At 54.2% G+C, this 15,909-nt stretch overlaps 1 protein-coding gene across 1 annotated transcript; it reads left to right on the top strand.

Moving 5' to 3' along the window:
• The first annotated feature begins 5,584 nt into the window (after positions 1 to 5,584).
• Positions 5,585 to 12,230, top strand: MATN4 (matrilin 4). Its single transcript, XM_010011789.1, has 11 exons — positions 5,585 to 5,657; positions 6,211 to 6,216; positions 7,016 to 7,585; positions 8,641 to 8,763; positions 9,210 to 9,332; positions 9,434 to 9,556; positions 9,683 to 9,805; positions 10,249 to 10,662; positions 11,010 to 11,162; positions 11,905 to 12,009; positions 12,172 to 12,230. Exons 1-11 carry the CDS (start codon positions 5,585 to 5,587, stop codon positions 12,228 to 12,230), a joined length of 1,872 nt encoding a protein of 623 aa, XP_010010091.1.
• Positions 12,231 to 15,909: the final 3,679 nt, after the last annotated feature.

Here is a 15,909-nt window from a genome sequence, read left to right as displayed (position 1 = left end):
CTGCACCAGCCCAGGAGCTGCTCTGGGCCGTTTCTCTTTCCGTTGTGGTTGAATATGCATATTTCTAGAGGAAAAAAAAACCACTTTCTAACACCTTCCTCCCAGAACAAGAACTTGGGAATGGAATGCTGCCTCAGCTTCTGGATGGCCCACACCTCATTCCCTCCAGAGTTTGAAGTCTCTTGGCCCCGTTCAGCTGCCCTCCAGGGGCCTGTTTGCAGAAAAACATTTGCTTTTTGAAGAGAATCAGTAAAGATGGGTCTTTCCCCTGTTGACCACTCTTCAAAATCTCAGTATTCCAACATCCCTCCAGTTTTGCTTAAGATACCAGTTAGGAGCAGGGTGAGTTTGCGTGTCATGCAGCTCAGGGGACATGTGCAGCCAAAGAGAAATGCCACTGGCAGTCCTGAAACAGGAGCCATCTCTTGACATGATTAGTCGAACAAGGGGAATTGGCTGACTATACATGTGCTTCAAAAGGCCATGTTTAATTTGCAAGTGAATGTGGCATTTATTCTTGCCAGCTGCGGCCACAGCAGCCCAAGTACAATGTGTTTTAGTGCAGAGGGTGGCTGGACAAGAGACTTTCCTCCTAGCTGAGTTGCAGAGCATGGAGCGGTCTTTTAGAGATAGATTGATGGCAGAGAAAGACCCCATGTGCTGTCGTGGAGAACACCTGAAGCTCTGTCCACTGCTGCACCCAGCATTTCTTTCCCGAGAGCACTTCAGATTTCATCTCACAGTGTAAGTTAGTCGGGACTTGTACAATGTTAGGTCCATGAGCTGTGAGACAAAGATGTCTGTTGCTCAGCCTGCAAATAGACCTGGGCAAGAAACCTGTCTTCTTCCTGCTCTTCCTGTGAACGTGCTAATCTTAGTGAGTGCAGGAGTGGGGCTCATAAAACAGGGAATTGGCTTTTGGGGGGGTGGGCAAAGAGAGAGAAAGAGCAGTCCTTTCTGCATCCAGCAAGGTTTTCCTCTTAGATCACTTCTGCCGATTCACTCCTGTTGGGTTTGGAGCCATGATGTGCTGTCAGAGAAATACAACCTTGTTTTTCAAACAACGTGTCCTTCCAGGTGGCACTTGGCCCAGTAAAGCTTCTGTAGGGTTGTAACCAGAGAGTACTGCAATGTCCTGGAAAGGCTCTGCTCTTGTTCTCCCACATGTGTGTTTGGGAAGAACCAAGGACACATCAGTCCTTAAAATGGGGGAGAAAAACATTTTGGGCTGGAAATTCATGCCGTTTCCCTGGCCTCGGGGTGCGTGTGCTCCCTGACTTTTCCTTGCTCTGAAAACTGCATTGTTGTCATTGCTCCTGTGGGATTTGCAACTCATCACCCAGCTGCTGTGGAGGATGAGCACTGAGGTAGTGGAACTGTGACTGAGTGCAAGGTCAATGCTGCCTGTAGAACGGCACTGAATCCATCTTGTGGGCAGCAGAGGCACCGCTGAGAGCCGTGCACCTGCAGGCAGGGAGCACCTTGACATTGTGGGTTGTGCTGGAAGAAACCAACCTTTGGGCAACCCTCCAGGAGAGGGTGGATCCAGCTCTGGGGATGTTGCAGGCTTCATCCATTCACATGGCTTGAGGGTCATCCAAATATATGGACAACGTGCCAGCAGTCCATCGGGGTTTGCACAGCAAAATCGGGTATCAGGAAGTGCCTCCAGGTTGATGTAAGTTGTTTGGATCTCTCCAGGTAGCTCCGGTTGCTTCATTGTCCCCTGCGCCTGGGGCAAGACATGTTTCTGTCATCCTCTCTTGGTTCATGCACATTTGGGGCAGCCTCTCTCTTGCGCATGGACTTGAAGGATGACTTGTCCTGCTGAGGACATGAAGATTTGTCTCCCTATCCTCCAGCCTGAGGCCAGCTCTTGCTGTCTTTCTGCTGTTGTCCTGGCAGGACTCTGGTGTCCTAAACACAATAAGTCTGTGTCCAGGCTTCTGAGCCAGTTTGTGGCTTTTTTTGACACTTTCATCAAATAGCACTGATGTGGGAGTTGAATTATGACCTGCCAAAAATGTCTGGTTGGGTATGCACATAGAAAAGCCCTGCAGAACAAAACAGGGTACATGGAGAGGCAGGCAAGGTGGGCGAGTCTCAGGAACATCACATCTAGGTCTGCTCTACCATCAGCCAAGGTTTCCAGCACAGAAATAAGTGTTATTAGCTGGTAGCAGAGGTGGCATCAGTGCCATGCACCCCTGCCATGCATGCCCAGGCTTGCTGTGCATGCCTCCTCCTGTGCACGGGCATGCTGCATGGACAGCCCTCCGGCTTTGGCGGGTTGGGTAGCAGCGTGCTTGGTCAGAGGCTCCTGACTGTTCCCCACTCCTTGCAACGCATGGTGATCTCTTGTCCTGCTTCTTGCAGGGTTCAGAGCCAGGGCAGAGCTGCTGCTGCTGCTCCCACAATGTGCCCCAGGTCTGCCAAGCCCAGGACCTATGAGTGGAGTAGTGTGGTTTCTGCCATTAACAGAAGTCTCAGCTAAAGGCTGATGTGCCCAAATATATGAAATCTTGTACCTAAGACCTGGCTCATGACTCCATAGCTGTGGTCCACAATCTGCTTTACTCCTAATGATGCTATGGTTGGGGCTTTTCCTGGGCTGTGAACGCACTGCCACCTCCTGAGCCTTTCACTCCTTCTTTCCCCATCTGCTTCATCCCTTCTACAATTCAATCTATAAAGCTCCCACCCCTGTAACAACAAGGAGGGTAGTGAGCTGCTCCCTGCCATGGCCTGTCCTTTGCCCAGGGGAGGATGCGCCCAGTCCGACCTGGGTGGATTGAACCAGAAGGGGAATATTGGGAGCGTTTCTGTTAACCTGTAGCCAGGAGGGAGCTGCCAAGGAGGCCACACTGAAATCTGAAGCGTCTGTTTTTCCTGAGACTCAGCACTTGGCAGGGAGAGTAGACGGACAAGTGGTGGAGCTGGGAGGGATGCAAGCGCCTTGGGGACAGCACTGCTGGTGGAGGTGCCCTGGGAAGGGTCCTGGGGAAGGCATGCTGGCTTACCTGTTTGCCTCTGGGGATTCATCTCCATGTCCTCCTTGCCTGAGATCACGAGGAGAGTCAAGAGCAGGCTGGGGTCATCGCTGACGCTTCATGTGGCTCTTCCCTTGGTCACCCTGTTTGCATCATGAACTGAGCATCTCCTTCAGCAGGGACAAGCAATGGCTGGTTTTCCCCTTGCGTTGCTCAGAAAGGTCAGGAGATGATCCAAGTGTCCCTCTCAGCTTGTGCTGGGCTGAGCCAGCCCTGCTGGGGCAGTGCTCGCCCCGCCTGGACATTTTTGCCTTTATAGCTCCGTGTTATCTCAAGGTCTCTGGTGCTGCAGCCGGCGCCGTGTTTGCCTTGCCTGCAGCACCTGCCCACCAGCCGGTCGCTTCCCACCCATCTCCCTCCCGCTCCTGTGTGGTAGCAGGAGGTTCATGGGGGAAGTGTGGGAGCCCTCGGGATGGGGGAACCCCTCCATGGGGGTGCAAGTGCAGAGAGAGTGAGGACAGTGGGTAGCAGGGAAGATGCCTGGTGCAGGATGGTGGGAGGGATACTTGGGGGCATCTATCCCTTGCTTTTGCTTCCCTATCCCCTCCTTATCCCCATAAGCCTTGCTGCTGGGGCAGGGCTGTGCTTCATATTGAACTGGGGACCAGGGTGCTGTCCCAGCCTGGGTCTCTGCTGCCAGGACTGGTGCTGGATGTACGGCTGAGCTGCCCTGCCCTGTCCCAGCAGCATCAGCCCCTCCAGCCGTGAGGAGTGCCAAAATTTCCTCCAAAGCTGAGATGCTGTTAAAAATAGATCAGTCTTGAACTGGTTTTCTCCTTGGTTTCTGGCCCAAAACCTCATTCCTGTCTCTGGCTGGTTTTGAAGCTATCTGGATGCTACGAGATGCAGGCTCCGTACCAGCCTGCTACTGCAGGGAGGCTTGGAGAGCAGAATGCTGTAGAAACATTGTAGGTGGCATAGCTGTCCCCAGAATATTTAGCGGTTAGTGAGTGCTTTCTGCCCCCCCCAAAATTGCTAGAAGACCAATCTGCTAAATAGGGAAACAAAGCTGGGATAAGAGGGGCTGTTTGCTCCTCTGCTTGCACATGGTGCTCTTGTGAGGGTGCACAGACACCCAAGCACTCCTGGCCACAAAGCCCTGTGGCTTCCTTGAAAATGCCTGTTGGGCTGCAGCCTCCCCTCATCTCCAGAACTCCAGTGACCCCACAAGTGATCCACCAGAGTGATCCCACCGGTCTTTCCATTGACAGCTCTGCAGGAGCTGCCACGTCCCAAGCTGGGTGCTCACACTCCCTGGGAAAAGGCTGAGTCTCTCACTTTGAGGCTTCTGGAGCCAGTTTTAAGATGCAGCTGTGAAACCTATTATCAGTGTCCCTGGTATCAAATACATGAGGTTCAGGGCTGCACGTAACCACTGAGCAATTAAATGGCAACCCTGGTGATGAATTACAACTGAGACCTCCTGGGGCTAAATAAATATAGCTGATAACTACTGATAAAATGAATTTCCGTATGCCTTTTCATTATTTTTTTTTTTGTTTTTAAAAAGCACCCTTCTAGTATCTATGCCCAGTCATGGTGCTGGTGTATCCCAGGGAAAGCTGCATTACCTGTGGCATTTCCACCCCCCAGCTTCTTGGGTTTCTAACCAAGGCTGGATAAAAGTGATAAAAATAAGCCATGTCCCTGCAGGATCTGGGCAAGGGCAGGGAAAGGCAACACAGAGGTGGCCAGGGACGGAGACAAGTGACAAGCTGAGGTTTTGGGTAACTGGTTTAAACATCTTTTCCCTCAACTCTCCCATCTCAAACACTGTTGGGTGCAGAACATCCCTCAGAAAAGCCAGCAGGATGGGGAGAGCTGCAAAGCATTGGTGACAGTGGTGGGGTTCCCTGCGGTGATGTGAAGGAGAGCAGCAGTGCTTCACCCAGCACCCTGCCTGGGAGGAGTGGGTGCAAGCCCATCCGCACAGGCACTGTTACCCCCTGTGCCTGCAGAGGCTTCTGCTCTCCAGAGGTAGTTTGGAAAAAGGCAGAGAATAGACTTATGGAACTGCTTGGAAAAACGGTCTTTGCCAGTGACGTTGAGACGCTTCTGAGCAGGTTTTGTCTGTGCTGGTGTTTCCTCTGGGGGTTTCTCTTCCTGTGCAGAGGGAGCTTCAGGAGGTGCTCTGCATCCCCGGGTGCAGCTTTCCCACTCTCCGGCTGGCCCCCCCGCCAGTGAAAAAGTATTTGGCTGAACATCCCATCCGCCTGGTTTGCAAGTGAAAATAAGGCTTGGCCAGCTCCACCCAGAGCAGAAAATCAGACCCTTTGGCAGATTGTTGCTGCTGTAATGAAATTTAGCTGTGCGGAGACTGCCAGTCCTTAAATGGGAAAAGTCCCACGTGGGTCCAGAGATGTTTGGGGACAGATCTGTCAAAACTGCTGCTGCTGCTCATGGTTTCTGGCACTGCCTGGGGACACCCACCGCAGGTGAATGTCACTCTGTGGCTTGGCCCATCCTCAGCACTGATTGCACATTGTCTTCTCCCTGCAGTGAGTCCCCGCAGTGTGTGGTCTCACAGAGCCATAATGAAGCTTCTGCCCATCATCCCGCTCCTCCTGCTTCTCCTGACGAGGCTGGAAGCCAGACCAAAACCTGCAGGTGAGCCCTGGCTGGTGCGGAGTGCCTGGAGGAGAGAGAAGCTCAGTGAAGTTCAGTGAAGCCCATACTGCTTGAGGTGGGGGGAGTCGATGCCTCTTCTTTGGAGACATCCCAGGAGGATGGAGGGTCCCCCCAGGTGTGGGACCTGAAATTCTGAGCACTGCCCAGGGGAGCAGGAGCTTGAGCCCGGCCCCAGCATGGTGGGTCTGGTGCCACTTGCTCCGGGCATGTCCTCAGCTTTGACACACCCCAGCTCAGGGCTTGTCACCCCTCTGACCTCAGCAGGAGGCACAGGCGTGAGGGGGATCCTCCTCCCATCATGGGTCTCCTGATAGAGGGGACAAAGCAAACCCCGGGATACCACCCGCTCTCCTCCTGGGGCAGAGGCACCTAAATCAATTCCAGTTTAGAAACAGTGAAGGCACCAAACAGAGAAGGGAGCGGGTGGTATGTCTTGGAGACCTTTGGAGCAGTTGAGATGACAGCCTGGGTCTGGGCAGCATCCCAAAGGGACTCAAAGTGTTTGCTTACCATTAGGGCCAAATTCTCCCAGGCTTGGGTACACACAAGCCAAGTAAAATATGTTCATTGGCATTTAACTTGCTAAACACTCTCCAAGTTTGCACTGGAAGTAGCACCCATATGTCCAAGAGAGGCTCTTTGGCTTGATCCCTGCCATGTGCATGCCCTTAGCTGTGCTTTTCACTGTCTCATTTTCTGCCATTAAAAAATAAAAGACAAAACACCAAAGCAAGCCCTGGTTTTAGGCAAAAACTGGCAAAATGCAGTAAGACCCAGGGAAGTCTGGAGCTGTGGGGAGGAACAGAAGAATTGCCCAAAGCAGTATGTTCCTGCTTGCCATTTGAGCAAGTAGGAGTCTGTGCGGTGCAGAGGTCTGGGGCAGAGGCTGCGGCTTGCAGAGGACAGCACAAGGCACTGGTCTGGTTTACAGTTTAATGCTCTGATTTGCTGCAGAGATGAAGATGCTGCTGCCTAAACCTGTGCCTAAACCTTGCCAGGGCAGATGCTGACAGAGAAGTGTTTCTGCAGCTCCTGAGGCTGCTGGCTGTGGAAATACAGGGAGCAGGAGCTGGGTCTGGATACAGGGATGGTGTTAGGGAGGAGGGATACTGCCATTTCCCCACAGCCCCACAGCCAGGGCCTATCTTCCAGCCTGTCCCCCCTGCTCCTACTCTGCCAACACCCTCCATGGGTTTATTTGGCAGTGGGGGCTGCACAGATCTGCCCTCTACATCTTCCGCTGAGCACCCCTCAAGCCATCCCACAGGGATGTCTGTGCTGCCAGCCCTGCTCTCCACAGGCAGTTGTGGGGTTGAACTGTTTTTTCCCCCTTCCAGCCCTGAAGTGCAGGACAGGTCCCCTGGACATCGTGTTTGTGATCGACAGCTCACGCAGCGTGCGCCCCTTCGAGTTCGAGACCATGCGTCGGTTCATGATGGACATCATCAGCAGCCTGGACGTGGGCCCCAATGCCACGCGGGTCGGGGTGATCCAGTACTCCAGTCAGGTGCAGAACATCTTCTCCCTCAAGACTTTCTTCACGCAGGCAGACATGGAAAAGGCCATCAACAGCATTGTCCCGCTGGCCCAGGGCACCATGACAGGGCTGGCCATCCAGTACGCCATGAACGTGGCCTTCACCACGCAGGAGGGCGCACGCCCTCTGCACAAGAAGATCCCCCGCATTGCCATCATCGTGACGGATGGACGACCCCAGGACCGTGTCACCGAGGTGGCCACCCAGGCCCGGAACGCTGGCATTGAGATCTACGCCGTGGGCATCCAGCGGGCAGACATGAACTCGTTGCGTGCCATGGCCTCACCGCCGCTGGAGGAGCACGTCTTCCTGGTGGAGTCCTTCGAGCTCATACAGCAGTTTGGGAAGCAGTTCCAGGACAAGCTCTGTGGTGGGTGAGAGCCGTGGCTGCAGGGGTGGGCGAGGATGGCGCTGGTGCCTGCTCCTCACCTAGGCTAGAAGGTGACATTCAGAGGGGTGTTTGGGGTGGCTGCCCTTGCTAGGAGCAGCCTGGACAGGGAAGCGTGGAGCCAGGACACCAAAGGATACCAAAGCAAGGTGGCCTTTCCTCTTGCTCCCCTTTCCTGGGGTGAGATAAAGAAAGCTTTGAAAGCATTGCAAGGAAGTGATTTTCTTCACCCATGCATGGTAGCTCTGCCCCAAGCCAGGATGTCATGGCAGCAGTGATGGGAATAGTAAAGAGCAGGAAATGTGGAGCTGGTTTCCCTGGGTGTGATGGGGATGGATGACACATCCCAGAGCCCTGTGTACATTTTGATGTGGCTCTAGCAGGGTCTCCTCCTACACAGACACATGCACGGCATCTGCTGCATGCACACCGGTGTTTAATAAACCAGGAGGCTGATTCTCACTGTGGCCATGCTGACGCTGGTCAGAGCTTGCAGGCTGGGACCTGTCTGTCCCCTGCCATGCTGGTGTCAGAGACCTGTCACTGCAGCAAGACGTAAGACCTTGCTCATGTGCTTCAGCATCTGTCGAAGGCCAGAAGGCAGCTGCCACCCTCTTTCTGGCAGTGTTCTTTAGCAAGGAGCACATGCAGGGCTGTGTCAGTGCTGTGATGAGTCCTTGTGTGCTGGAGCAGTCCAGGACTCACCAGATACTGCCTTCCTGTCTGCATGGACACACAGACCTGGCTCCTTCAGTGTGTGTCAGCTGAGCTCAAGCTTTTGCTTACTCAACTCAAGCCATTATCAGTATCAATTAATACTGAGCACTGATTTAGCACTCAGGTGGATCAAAAAGCCAATGAGGTTCTGAAACCTGCCCCACACAGTGTCCATGTCTGTGCACTGGAAATCAGTGGGTGAAGACTGGTGCTGTGTGGGTTATCCCAGTGGATTCGGCTGCAGGGACAGGGCAGGTGGCAAAGCCGGGATCCCCATGCATCAGCTCATGGGCTGCTCTGATGTCTGTTCTGTCTCGCAGGGGTGGATATGTGCACGGGGCAGGAGCATGGCTGCCAGCACAGCTGCATCAGCACCCCTGGCTCCTTCTACTGTGAATGCAACCCAGGCTACAGGCTCAACGTGGACGGAAAGACCTGTTCCTGTAAAAACCCTTCTTTTATCCTAACTCTCGTAGGGGGCTTCTGGTTACAGGTCTCATGGAGGGAAGCTGAAATGCACCACAAGACCCAGGGAGGGCAGCAGCAGCCAGGGTGCTCAGTTCACCGAGCCTACTGCTTCCTGGGTCTGTAATGACTGCAGACATTCAGCATTGCTAAATCCTGGTCACCTCTCTGGGATGGACACTTGGGGCTCATGTGGGCACAACCTGAGGGCATCTGGGCAGGGAGTACCAGAGGATGCACATCCCAGCCACCAAAGTGCTCAGTGTTTTAGCCCTGTATGATGAATGCAAAGCTGTATTAGCTGGTCTGGCCATCTCCCCGGGACTTTTCCTTCTTGTCTCATGGTGCTGGGAGCTGCTGTGAAGCCCTGGAGCAGGCCCTGCTCAGCTGGGACAGGAGGGTGATGGTGTCCTGTTCCCCACAGTCATCGACGCGTGTGCGGACGGGAGACATGGCTGTCAACACCAGTGCGTCAGCGTCCGTGGGTCGTACACGTGCCACTGCCATGCAGGTTACTACCTCCACCAGAACAAGAAGAGCTGCTCCAGTACGTGGCCATCTCCCTTCCTGTCCCTTCTTCATTCGCTTCTTGCTCTCCCTCTCCTCTTGTCTTTCCCTTTCTGCCCACCCCTCTGCTTCTCTTACCAGTGATCGATTACTGCAGCTTCGGAAACCACAGCTGCCAGCACGAGTGTGTGAGCATCCCCAACGGGCACTACTGCCGCTGCCGCAGCGGGTTCACGCTGCAGCCCGACAGCAGGTCCTGCAGAGGTACGTCCTGGTGCGGCACAGGCTGCAGTGTATGGCAGATACCTTTCTGTCCTGCCCAGTCCCTAGGGAAAGGGCTGTTCCTGGACCCAAATGGGGATCACCCTGTGCCCTTGGCTTGTCTTCCAGCCACTGACCTCTGCAACGGGGTGGATCATGGCTGCGAGTTCAAATGTGTGAGCATGGAGGGCTCCTACCGCTGCGTGTGCCCTGAGGGTCAGCAGCTCCAGGCTGATGGCAAGGCGTGCAGCAGTGAGTACTGGCATGAGGCTCTTGGCATCCTCCTTGTGCTCTGTGCTCCTGGCGAGGGCTTACCTGAAGCTGGGCTGGGGATCTGAGTGAGAGTTTGAGCTGGGTTGAAAGGGGATGGAGAGCTGGCTGGGCTTGGGGGAGCGCCCTGGCTGCTGCAGGGATGGATACAGGCTTGTGTCTTCAGAGACGTGGCCCAGAAGATGCAACAGGGGCTTTGATGAAAAGGGAGACCTAGGAAAGACCTTTAGGGGATGCTGGGGTGGCAGTGGAGGTTTTGGGGGTGAGAACCCTGGATATGCTTTGCCCCACTTCCCAGCCTCATGCTGGCTGCAGTTCTGGGGGGTCCACAGAGTTCCTGAAGCCCAGCACCAGCTCAGGCACCTTCACTCTGATGGTGCCCATGGCCAGGCTGGTCCCTTCTCACCTTCCCTCTGTACCCACAGAGTGTGGGGCTGGACATGTCGACCTGGTGATGGTGATTGATGGTTCCAAGAGTGTCCGGCCCCAGAACTTTGAGCTGGTGAAGCAGTTTGTGAACCGCATCGTGGACCTGCTGGAGGTGTCCCCCCATGGCACACGCGTGGGGCTGGTGCAGTACTCCAGCCGTGTGCGCACCGAGTTCCCCCTCAACAAGTACCACAGCGCGGATGAGATCAAGAAGGCAGTGATGGAGGTGGAGTACATGGAGAAAGGCACCATGACAGGCCTTGCCCTCAAGCACATGGTGGAGCACAGCTTCTCCGAGCTGGAAGGTGCCAGACCTCTCTCCCACAACATCCCCAGAATCGGGCTCGTCTTCACAGATGGGCGCTCCCAGGATGACATCTCTGAATGGGCCAGGAGAGCAAAGGAGTCAGGTATGAGGGGCTGGAGAGCCCCAAACTGCAGTGCTTTGGGCATGCCCCAGGATGGTTCCCTGAGGAGTCTGGCTCTGGGGGACGCCGTAGCATCCAGTCTTGAGGTGCTACATCACCCAGGTCTGCAGAGGCAGAAGTGCCTCTGCCATGGTTTAGGCTGCTCTGATCAGCATCCTTCATGCAGCAGCCTGCACCACAGCGGTGCTGCCGTTTCCTGCCTAAATTCCTGATGCGTATTTGGGAAGCCCAGTGTAAATCCTGCATCCTTGGCTTTGCTTCCTTTGGGCTTGGGGCTGCTGGATGTGGGGTGGCCATCGCAGTGCTCAGGGTCCATCCTTGCCATGCAGGGATCGTCATGTTCGCTGTGGGTGTTGGCAAGGCTGTGGAAGAGGAGCTGAGAGCGATCGCCTCTGAGCCGGTGGAGCAGCACTTCTCCTACTCAGCAGACTTCACCACCATGACCCACCTCGTGGAGAACTTCAAGCTGAACATCTGCCCAGGTGGGTGCTCTAGTCACACTGGGGGCTCAGACACAAGCTGGGGGAGCCCTCTTCTCCCCGCAGAGCCAGTGGGGTGGTTTCTGTCACCCTGCATCATGTACCCCAGGACTGGGCTGGTGTGAGCCAAGGCTGCCCCTGGCTCTCACGAGGCTGGTGGGGTACAGAGGTGGGTCTTAGGGAGGGATTTGGAAGAGAAAGTGGAGCTGGGGGGTTAATACAAAAGTGTTAATGTGAGCGGCCACCTCAGTGCATGGGCAGAGGCTGGGGTCACACCTGCCTTGAGGGATGCTGCCCCAGCTCCGAATATGGCCCGTCTCCTCATCCAGACCTGCACTTCTGCTGGACACAGGAGGACCATGATGGGTTAACTGTGAGGGTCTCCCTGCCCTTGGGACCCCCCCAGGGCTGCAGATGTAGGGTCAGTATGCCCTCTGCCCATCTTGAAGGCAAAGTGAAGCTCAGCACTAGCTGTTCTTGGCACACTGTGACGATGTGTGTGGCAGCTCCATAGGGTGCGTGGTGGGACGCCTCGCAGTGAGCTTGCTGGGCTAGCAGGGATGCAGCCTGGCAAAAAGGAGTGAGGCTGGGAAGAGGGGAAAAAGGGGAGGGGGGAGCTCCAAGGCTCAGGTCCTGCCCTATTGAGTGGCTGTGGGAACAAAGGACTGGTGCTGTGTGGGAGCAGGGGAGAGCCAGGCACCATGAGGCCGTGGCTCTGACTGCACCCAAACTCCTGTGGTCACAGAGGAGGGCAAAGGAGAGACAGAGATCCGCAGCCCCTGCGAGTGCGAAGCGCTGGTGCAGTTCCAGACGAACACTGTGGCCATCCTGCAGAGCCTGACCGAGAAAAATATCCTTTGGGGTGATGCCCGGGCTTGCCGGGGTGCAGGGCAGCCTGGGGACAGCCCGCACACGGGGAGAGGAGGGGAGGGATGGATAGAAGGGAGCAGGGAACATTTTAGGGTCCCTCAAGGGGACCGTCTGGCTCACACTGTTTCCTTAGCACGTTCACTTGCTCAGATGACAGCCAGACTTGAAGACTTGGAAAAGCAGATTGCCAAGAAGAAGTGATCCTTACAGAGGGCTGCAGCGCTCGTACAGGGCACGGGGATGTACAGTAGCTACGTGGCATTGTTATTGCTAGGTTATTGTAAAGCATCAGTGTTTGTTCTTGTATTGCAAAATCCCCAGGGGCATGTGGAGTGTATTTAAAAAAACAAAAAAGCCTAAAAAAAAAACCAAACCAAAAAAGAGCTTCAGCAAAAACCCCTGCAGTGAAGCCAAAGGGTTCAGTCAGTGTCGGCACCTCATTCCTCTGAACTGGCAGGTGTGGGATGAGGCAGGATGTCTGTGTGGGCAGGCTGGGCTTTAGATGAGGGTTTAGACTGGATATTAGGAACAATTCCTTCCCCAGAGGGTGCTCAGGCATTGGAACAGGCTGACCAGGGAAGAGGGGGGGGCACCGTCCCCGGAAGAGTCACCGTCCCTGGAAGTGTTCACACACTGTGTAGACAAGGCCCCCAGAGCCATGGTTTAGTGGTGGCCTTGGCAGTGCTGGGATAACAGTTGGACTTGATGATCTCAAAGGTCTTTTCCAACCCAGCTGATTCTATGGCTCTGTGTGAGACCCAGCCTTTTCCCAGAGCAACTGGGATGAACCAGCCACTGCACAGCACCCAGCACGCTGCTTTGCAAGAGAAACCCCCTCCAGTGATGGTGCCCTGGGAGCTGCGGAGTGGTGGGGCCGGGACAGCTGTGGGCAGTGCACAGGGGGGATCCAGCCCAGCCAGCTCCCACATGGCACCCAGGTATGCACCCATGGGCAAGCGGGCGGCAAGAATCAGCAGATCCCCTTGTCCCTGTTTTGGCAGAATTGTTCGGGAATCGATCATTATCTTGTTTGGTTTTTTAATCACATAGCAAAACGGTAATAATTCTTTCTATAAATATCCATGTGTGTGTATATATATTTCATTCTGAGAGCAGGGTAGTGCTGTTTTTAAACTCTTCTTTTATATAAAGAAATTTTTATCCTGACAATAAACACTCTAAAGATTTGTATGACATGTTCCTCTCCTTTCAGCTGGGCTGCAGGGCCTCTGCATCAGCACAGGGGCCTGGGGCTTCTGCAGAGGCCCCCTGTCCTCAGGCTTTGAGGAGCTGGTATGTAGTTACCTTTTGTAACTACAAAATCCAGCTTAAGGCTGGATTTGGAACTGAAGAGCAGGAAGACGAAGGCAGGTCCTGGGCTGGAGTGTGGGGCTTGCTGGGACTGCTCTGGGGAAAGGAGCTGGGACGTGCTCAGGTATTTGTTTTATAAGGTGCAGAATAGCTTTTCCCACATGCAATTGAAAGCTGTGGTTCCCCAGGTCAGCATGGGCATTTGATGGCTTCTGAGCAGGGCTCATCTCACCTGGCATGGACTGGGGCACTTGTAGCCTCATTATATCTGTTTACTGGGATGGCAAATGAAGCACTGGTGATTAGCCACCCCATAGCCCTCCTGTCAGCCCATTTCGCACCCATCAGCCCCACATCCCATCCATGCACCTCACAGTCTGCCATCCCCCTCACCCTGCAGCCCAGCAGACAGCACAGGGGGGTGGTTGGGAAGGTGCTGATGGTCACAAGCCACATCCAAGCTAAATGCTATTGCTACAGAGTGCAGTGACCAAGAAGCCACTGCAGTGTTCTGTAACCCTGGATCTGGGACTTCCCTGGTGTATGCAGCTCCCTAAAGCATACAGTAACTGCAGGGAAAAACTAAAAAGAGGGGAAAAGAAAGCAATTAGCCGAATTTGGGACTTAATAACAGGCTTGATTAGAGCAGATAATGGCACTCCCTGAGGGCATGATTAAGCCTCAGTTGGCCCAGTGTGATTTTGGCAAATACTAGGGGAAGTTGTAGACAAAGTGGAGCTGGGCTGGCGGAGAGATGGAGAGGCTGGATGAGGGCTGGCAGCTTGGATGGGAAAGCATCGGAGGGGAAGTGTGAGAGGGGAGAAGGAACAGCAGGACCTGAGCATCCACTGGGGTGGGATATGTGGGAAAGGCTGGATATCCCAGGACAGGCTGTGGGATTGCATTTGGGAGTGGAACCTTATTAATGGCTTTTCACTAGATGGCACCAGACACCAGCGCTAACGAGGGTCCACTGGGTTGGGGACACCCCCTTCTACCGGGCATCCCGAGGTGGTGGACCCAGTTCAGGGACAAGCGGAGCATCCTCAGCCATGAGCTAGGGATGGATGGATTTTAATGCTAGGCTGAACTCATTACATCACCTGGTAGGGAACAAGGTCTGCTTTAGGGGGAACAAGCTGTTCCTCATGTGCCTTGTGCACCCTTCTAAGGCTGGGGCTTGGTCATGGCCAAGCCCTGAGCTTGGGGACTGGGTGCTGCTGGAAATACAGACAAAAGAGCCCTGGCCTGGCTGGGAAAATACAGCATCAGCCAGCAGCATCCCTGGCCTTGCACAGCTCAGGCCTTGCTGCCTCAGGAGAAGGCTCTAGAAGTGTTTTTCATGGAGGAGATGAGCAGTGTGGGATGGGGACAGCTCTGTAGGGACCTTGGGGAAATGGGTTCTGCACATGCAGCAGAGTATAAGACAGAGAGGTGGTCCTGTGCACAGAAATGCCATGGTCTGGCTTATTCTCTGGGAGTTTGCAATAGAAGCATAGTTCAGACTTTTCCCTCTATGGACTTCCTATGGATAAAGCACTATGAAAAGTCCTTCAGATGCATTTCTCCTTCCCCAGATTTTCTGCAGCTGAATCCAAGCCACGCTCCTTGGTGTTTTCTCTTCTCTTGGAGGTGCAGCCCCAAGCACCACCTCAGCCAGATCCCAGCAACCAGCTGAATGTCAGAGGATTGCTTAAAAATCATTCCAATGCTTATATTTCTCATTAAAAATGCCAAATGGTTGGTGCACAGCTCAAAGTCTATTTGGGTTGGCTAAATACCCTCCCAGTTATTCATTAAATGACTTCACAAAGAGCTAAATGCAGCCACAAGATCATCAGGGAAACTGGACAATAATTAACAGAGATCCAGTAAATTAAGGTGAGATGCCCACTGTGCCGCAGATGGAGAGCAGGGCTCCAGGGGCTGCAGCAGAGCAAGGGCTCAAAGCCTGCATGGAGCAGAGGCTTTCACTGCTCCTTGCCCTGCCTGGTGGCAACATCAGGGGCTAGCCCAGCCTGCCCTTTGCAGAAGCACTTGTGGGGGGGATTTGGCTGCAGGGTGCCTTTCCCTCCCAGGGGACTCCCTGTGCCTTTTCCAGCACAGCTCTGGTTCCTGCTAGCCTCAGAAATCACAAGCACAGGTTCCAGGAACTTGTTATTACACAAGGCAAGGGGAACACTGACCTGTTGGTGGGAAATGGAGTAATTTCCCATTGCCCAAGAGCACCTAAAGAAAACAGCTTTGCCTGGAGGGGAGGTACAATCTCCTTGGGAGGGAGGAACAGATGGAGGCCTTAAGGCTGGTGGGATCTTTGCCATCTTAGCAAGGACTGTAGCCCCTAATCTACAGGCAGCTAGAGGTGGGCTCAGTTCTGCTGTCCTTGTGCTGCATGAGGATTTTTGGGTGATGACAGGGTTGCATGGAGCAAATTATCCTACCCTGGTGAGGCCAACCACTTTCTTCCAGCACCAACCTACTTCATACATGGCAGCAGCCTCCCAGAGAGATTATGAGGTTCAGGTGACCTCCACAGAGCTTGGGAAAGACTCACTCTTGGCTAAGCCAA

This window comes from Nestor notabilis, unplaced genomic scaffold, assembly GCF_000696875.1.
Source record: "Nestor notabilis isolate BGI_N333 unplaced genomic scaffold, ASM69687v1 scaffold16640, whole genome shotgun sequence".
NCBI lineage: Eukaryota > Metazoa > Chordata > Aves > Psittaciformes > Psittacidae > Nestor > Nestor notabilis.
Note: the sequence above shows the minus strand (reverse complement) of the source record. Positions and strands in the feature narration are given on the sequence as shown.